The sequence below is a fragment of the Pteronotus mesoamericanus genome, unplaced genomic scaffold (genome assembly GCF_021234165.1).
Source record: "Pteronotus mesoamericanus isolate MK-2021 breed Mesoamerican mustached bat unplaced genomic scaffold, CSHL_Meso_final contig_56, whole genome shotgun sequence".
NCBI lineage: Eukaryota > Metazoa > Chordata > Mammalia > Chiroptera > Mormoopidae > Pteronotus > Pteronotus mesoamericanus.
In genome coordinates, this window is record NW_026555201.1 from 5,793,037 (window position 1) to 5,800,222 (window position 7,186).

The 7,186-nt window shown below is 39.3% G+C and overlaps 1 protein-coding gene across 1 annotated transcript; it reads left to right on the top strand.

The window, feature by feature from the left end:
• Positions 1-2,826: 2,826 nt before the first annotated feature.
• On the top strand, positions 2,827-3,707 carry LOC129076040 (glyceraldehyde-3-phosphate dehydrogenase-like). Its single transcript, XM_054580275.1, has one exon. It carries the CDS (start codon positions 2,827-2,829, stop codon positions 3,634-3,636), a length of 810 nt encoding a protein of 269 aa, XP_054436250.1. The 3' UTR covers positions 3,637-3,707.
• The last annotated feature ends 3,479 nt before the right edge of the window (positions 3,708-7,186 follow it).

The following is a 7,186-nucleotide window of genomic DNA, read 5'->3' on the forward strand; positions in this document are numbered from 1 at the left end:
AGAAGCTGGTCACATATTTACCCTTGAATCACCATCTAATGCCCTCAGCACCTGACTTGAGGTTTTCTCTTGGGAGAGACAGAGCCAAAATCTTTTCAGGGACCTCTCCTACATCTGATCCTTTTTTCTGTTCTCCACATTCCGGTCTGTACTGTGTCTCCTCAAAATAAATATGCTGAAGTCCTAACTCTAATGTGATTGTATGTGGAGATAGGGTCTTTAAGGAAGTAGTTAGATTAAGTGAAGTCAAAAGGCTAAGGCCCTAATCTATTAGGACTGGTGTCCTTGTAAGAGGAAAAGGCACCAGTGATCTTTCTCTCTCTCTTTCTGTCTCTCTCTGTCTCTCTCTACACGCATGGAGAAGAGACCAAATGAGGACACACTGACGAGGTAGCTCTCTACAGGCCAGAAAGCAATGCCTCACCAGAAACTGTCCTCTCTGGTACCTTGATCTTACACTTCCTGCCTCCAGAACTGTGAAAAAACAAATGTCTGTTGTTTAACCCACCTAGTCTGTGGTATTATGTTATGACAGCCCAAGAAGACAAATACACTCCCTCTCTCTTTTTAGGAAGGCGGTGTAGTCCAGCAAGATGGTCGTGTTTTTTCTCTCAAACTTTCTATACCAGAAACTACAACTACTCACATGTATCCTTCATTACTTGTTATGATGTATAATTTTAATGAACTCTGTGATTTAACCCTCCAAGATTTGGCTCAGATTTTTTAGGTCCCTCTGGATTTCAAAATATGGTCATTTCTTTTTTATAGTTGTTCTTATAAATCAAAAGCCTTTTGTTGAAAGTGAGTCCTTCCTTGAGTAAATAAAAAAAAAACCAAACTTCGGATTAGTTCTTAGCCCAAGGCTATAGCTGGTCTTCACCTTTCTGCTTCCTCAGAAGCAAGTAATGTCATTGATTCATTAGATGGAAAGAGCCACAGGGCAACTGAAATGGTAGGTCACCACACTGGCCACTAGAGAGTGTTCTCCTGGTACTCTGCTGATAGCAGAGATTATGCCATTTTCAGTGCACCAGCTATGATCTTTTTTTTTTAATCTAGTGTGTTTCTTCCAGTAGAAGGGGTAAAAGAGGATTTTTCCAGTTTCTCTTCTCACAAATAACTGTACAAGTGTTTCCCATTCACTCTAGGAGATCATGGAATTATTGAAACAAATCAGCGAATTCATATAGTATTCTATGCTTTGGTGACAGGTGGAATAAGCAGAGTGTGTCATGAAAATGTAAACCGCTGTCTTTCAAATGTATGTAGATGTATTGCAATTGACAAAATGTCAATCATTGAAAGTATTCCTGAACTCATAGAAGCAATCATCATTGCTGTCATTTGGAAGTTCATTATTTTATTGTTGCCATTATTAATAAAGACATTTTCATAAGTGAAAGTTTGAGTACACTAATTTGTTCCTTTTGCTTTACCTGTATAAAGAAATAATTCTAGATTGTGCCTTATTGGAAAGACTCCTTTATTGACTAATCTTTCTAGTTCTGCATGTTATATTGTTCTCTAAATCTTAATTCCAGCAGCATGACCTCCTACTTCCCTTTGGCAATCAGAACATTCTCTGGAAAGGCAATCTTGAAAGATTTATTGCCCAGAGAAATTCCAGGAGAGGCTTTTTTTTATTTACCATATTCCCAGTCTGCCCATTTTAGCCATCAGAATATTTTACATACCATAGCATATGTTTTTTTGCCATATGATTAGATGTAATAATTTTTAAAAGTTTTTAAAAGCCATTTTCAGTTTTTTTACTATTGTAAATAAATAGTAAGTATCCATATATATATATATATATTTTTTTAATTTCACACACATTTTTAAAAACACACACATTTTTATTTCAGGTAAATTCATGCCATATTCACTCAGTCAAAAATATAAACATGTTTAAGGCTCTTTTTTTTGTTTTTTTGTTTTTGTTTTTGTTTTTTTGTTTTTTCTTTTTAAATACATTTGTCTCTGCCTCCCCCCACCACTTTCCCTTGCCCCCTCTCTCCTTCCCTCCCTCAGCTCTTCCCCTTTGGTTTTGTCCATGAGTCCTTGCTATATGTTCCTTGACTTTCCCCTTCCCTTCCCTTTCCCTGCCCCCCCCCTTCCCTCTTGTCTCTGTTGATTTATTTTCCTTTCAGTGTTGCTGGTCATATTTTCCTTGCATCTTTGCATTGTTGGTTAGGTTCCGCTTATAGGTGAGATCATATGGTATTTGTCTTTCGCCCCCTGGCTTATTTCGCTTAGCATGATGCTTTCCAGTTCCATCCATGCTGCCGTGAAGTTTAGTAGTTCTTTTTTTCTTTCTGCTGTGTAGTATTCCATTGTGTATATGTACCATAATTTTTTGATCCAATCATCTACTGATGGGCATTTAGGTTGCTTCCAACACTTGGCTATTGTAAATTGTGCTGCTATGAACATTGGGGTGCATAGGTTCTTTTGTATTGGCGTTTTGGTGTTCTCAGGGTATAGTCCCAGCAGGAGAATCACTGGATCAAAAGGCAGTTCCATTTTCAGCTTTCTGAGGAAATTCCACACTGCTTTCCATAGTGGCTGCACCAGTCTGCATTCCCACCAATAAGAATAAGAATAAGAATAAGGCTCTTAAAACACACCCCTGGCTCTCTGCTCCTCCAGCTCCACAGGCAGCTGGGTCTCCCTGTGCAGGGCCAGCCTCCACCCTGAGACAAGAGGGTGAAGATCAGAGTGAATGGATTTGGCCGCATTGGGCGCCTGATCACCAGGGCTGCTTTTTACTCTGGCAAAGTGGATGTTCTTGCCATCAGTGATCCCTTCATTGACCTCAACTACATGGTCTACATGTTCCAATCTGACTCTACTCGTGGAAAGTTCAAAGGCACAGTCAAGGCTGAGAACGGGAAGCTTGTCATCAATGGAAAGTCCATCTCCATCTTCCAGGAGCGAGATCCCACCATCAAATGGGGCAAGGCTGGTGTTGAGTATGTCGTGGAGTCCACGGGTGTCTTCACTACCATGGAGAAGGCTGGGGCTCACTTTAAGGGTGGAGCCAAGAGGGTCATCATCTCTGCCCCTTCTGCCGATGCCCCCATGTTTGTGATGGGTGTGAACCACGACAAGTATGACAACTCCATGAAGATTGTCAGCAATGCCTCCTGCACCACCAACTGCTTGGCCCCCCTGGCCAAGGTCATCCATGACAACTTTGGCATCGTGGAGGGACTCATGACCACAGTCCATGCCGTCACTGCCACCCAGAAGACTGTGCACAGCCCCTCTGGGAAGCTGTGGCGTGACGGCCGAGGGGCTGCCCAGAGCATCATCTCTGCTTCTCCTGGCGCTGCCAAGGCTGTGGGCAAGGTCAACCCCAAGCTGAATGGGAAGCTCATTGGCATGGCCTTCCGTGTCCCCACCCCCAACATGTCAGTTGTGGATCTGACCTGCTGCCTAGAGAAAGCTGCCAAATACGATGACATCAAGAAGGTAGTGAAGCAGGCATCAGAGGGCCCCCTCAAAGGCATCCTGGGCTACACTGAGGACCAGGTTGTCTCCTGCGACTTTAACAGTGACACCAACTCCTCCACCTTCGATGCCGGGGCTGGCATTGCCCTCAATGACCACTTTGTCAAGCTCATTTCCTGATATGACAATGAATTTGGCTACAGCAACAGGGTGGTCGACCTTGTGGTCCACATGGCCTCCAAGGAGGAAGAGCCCCCTGGACCACCAGCTCTAGTGACAGGAAGAGAGACCCTCAGCTGCTGGGGAGTCCTTGCTCCAAATCGATCCCCCAACACACTGAGAATCTCCAGACCTTGTTTCCATCCTAGACCCCCCGAAGAGGGGAGGGGCTTCGAGAGCCCTGCCTTGTCATTCACCATCAATAAAGTTCACTGTACCCTCCCCCAAAACAAAAAACCCCCACACCCCTAAATTGCTTTCAAGAAGAGTGGTGGAAACTCACTTAGGAATTAAATTTCCACTGAATTTTATCTTCTACAGAAAAGCTCATTATTTTCATTTTTAAATTGTTGATAATTTGGTAAAAATATTATTAGAAATGTGGGATTAATTCATATTTTATTATCCTTTTGCATTTCTTCTTTTCAGAATTGTCTTTTCTTGTTCTTTTTAACATGAGAACCTAGTTTTCCACAGAGCATTTTTTATAGTGCTCCGTGTTCTGAATAATGTGCAGCTAATCTTCTATGTCCTTGTACTAAAACTATCAATTTTATCTCAATTAGAGAGTTTCTCCAGCCCTTTTAACTATAACTGCTCAGGGTTCACATTTTGGAAGATTTTTCTTATTGTCTCTCACTCTGTATATTTTATTAAATTTTTTTTTCTTTTATTGATTCCAGCGAGAAGGGAAGCAGGGAAGAGAGGGAGAGAAACATTGATGTGAGGGAGAAACATAGATCAGCATGCACCCTGGCTGGGGACAGAACCCACAACCCTGGCTTCTGCCCTAACAGGGAATCCAGCTCACGACCATTTGGTTTGCCAGACAATGGCCTAACTAACTGAGACACACTGGCCAGGCACCTTCTTGTCTAAATTTAAAAACTTTTTTGTTTCACATTACAGTGAAGGATTGGGCAAATGCTGGAACTGCTCTCTGAAATCCCTGCTGCCTGTTCTGCTCTGGAATGGTTTTCCTACCTCAACTGTATCTCTGCTTTAGGTGCTTTGAAACTCCTACGCATGATGGTTGTGACAGATTTAGATGGGAAGGCGATCTTCCCTCCACTCAAAAGCCATCAGTTCTTTGATACTCTCTCATACTATTAAACATACACTATGAGACCACCACTTGAGGTTTGCTATTTATTTTTTAATTGTACATTTCCAAATGCAATCTGTGAAACCCAGTTTGTAGCCACTACCATGGCAATCTTTACATTGCAGAAAGAAAGAATTTGGCAATGAAAATGTAATACAAATGTTTATACAAACACCCCTCAATAATTTATATTGAAATTATCTTCTTTGCTTAAAGTATTTGCTATGACTGAATATTACGTTGGCAGAAATATCAATTATCTGTAGCATAGTATGAATGAGTTTATCAGCCCAATGATGAAAATTGATGAACATTGAAAAAATAACTGATTTTGGTGATCAGGAATTAATTTCTTATTGCTCTCCATGGTATGTAGAATTTTGAATAATGATAACATCCTATAGGTAGCAATATGCTATCAAAGAGAACCTTGTAGAGGTAACCTCAAAGCAAGTTGTTAGACACAAGGTCTATTGGCTCACTCTGTTCCCTACACAAATGGAGATTCAAAAGCTTCCCTCAGAGAATAGAAACCTTGCTGATATTCCAAAAAGAAGTGTGAGTTTTCAAAGTAGAAAGACATGGAGAACCAGCTTCCAATCTTCGGAGGGAAATTATTAGGGAAAGACAGGCACCGGGGAGAGAGGGTGTCTGCCATGGAGGCCCAAGGCTGCTCTGTGAGACAGGAGAACTGAGTTAGCAGGCAGAAATGACTTAAATGAGAGATCCCCAAATTTATGTCCATCAGAATCACCAATGAAACTTGGTAAATATGCAAGTTCTCAGGACCTACCTTAAAAATTTTTAATTTAGTGGGTGATTCAAACAGAGTCTTGGAACCTGCACGTCAACATATTACTGATTTTTCTGATATGTTTCTGAGAAACATATTTTAACCTTGTCACTTTAAAAGATTATTGCTCTCAGGTACTTCTGGTTGTGGCAAATACAGCCAAGTGTCTCGCACATTTATTTAAAGGTTCATCTTTATCCCACTGATTTCAATGTGACATCTTTATTATATATTAACTTTCTTATATGTATTTGGGTCTCTTCATGAATTTTATATTTTTTTTTTACCATTCTGTTTACAATGCACACTGTGGCAATTATTGAGGCTTTATAATGGGTTTTAGTATCTGATACCTTCATTGCTCTTCTAAGAAGTTACCTGGGTATTTTTCTCTTGTTTCATTTTTTAATGAAGAATCCTCATGTTCTCTCCATCCTCATTCCTTCTCTTCTTCTCTTTCTCCCCTTTCCTCTTCTTTTTTCACCCTCCACTAGAAATGTACCACTCTTCTTGGCCTCATCCTCACATTAGCCCCACATTCTGACTCAGTAGAGGGGGAAAGGGAACATTCGAGAAGCCGTTGTCCTATTTCTCAGGACAAACTTGATTTGCTTGTAGTCCAGAGAAATCCAAGTCAAAGTGAAAAATACTATTAATATTTTAATGGAAACTATATTAAATTTTAAATTACCTTAGGTAGAACAGAAATCTTTACAATTTTGAATCTTTTTATTCAAAAACATAGTATAATAAAAATCTGTGTGTGTGTATGTGTATGTGTTCTTTAGGGATGTTTTAATGTTTTTCCTATAAAGATTTTATACATTTCTTGTTAAATTTATTTCTAAGTGTTTTTTGTTTCCATTATTGGTTAGATTTACCTTTATTGCACACCTCAGTTATTTGTTGCTTCTATTTCTGAAGGAAATTAATTTCTGCATGCTACTTTTCTTCCACAATTTTTTTATTGAAGTATATTATTACTTGTAGTACATTTTTAGTTGAATCTCACAGGACTGTCAGCTTTATAATAAAAAAAAGTCTAGAAAAGTATGATCTCCTAGTTTCATGGCTCCTGTTTATCTACTTGTTTAAATTGCATTGGGTAATACTGCCTATATTAAGATATCGTCATGTTGAGAAATTGTTGATTTTATTGAGATTTGTTACCAATAATAGGTGTTGGATCTTGTTAAAAGTCATTTAAAAATCTATGGAGAAGATCCTATAATATTTCTGATACATAATATTAGTACTTCTGATAAGTATATTCCTTAATATTGAACTATACTTATATATTTCTGAACTAAACCACAGGTGATGATGAATTCTGTTTACTAACATTTTACGTAAGATATTGTCTTATATTCATAGACAAAATTGTGGTATAATTTTCAAAAATTCTGCACAGTTTTAGGGTAATTTAACTCTGATCATAGATGGTTTCCTGCTACCCTTCTCAGAGTCATTGGTTTCCCATACTTTGAGCTTATTTTTCTTTCTTGTCAAAACATGAATCTGGCCTAGGTCTTGTCTCTTGATCAACACAGAATTCTGGCTCTTACATATGTGTTTTGGGACATTTCTTTGTAAACCCTTCCTGATTTTTCCCC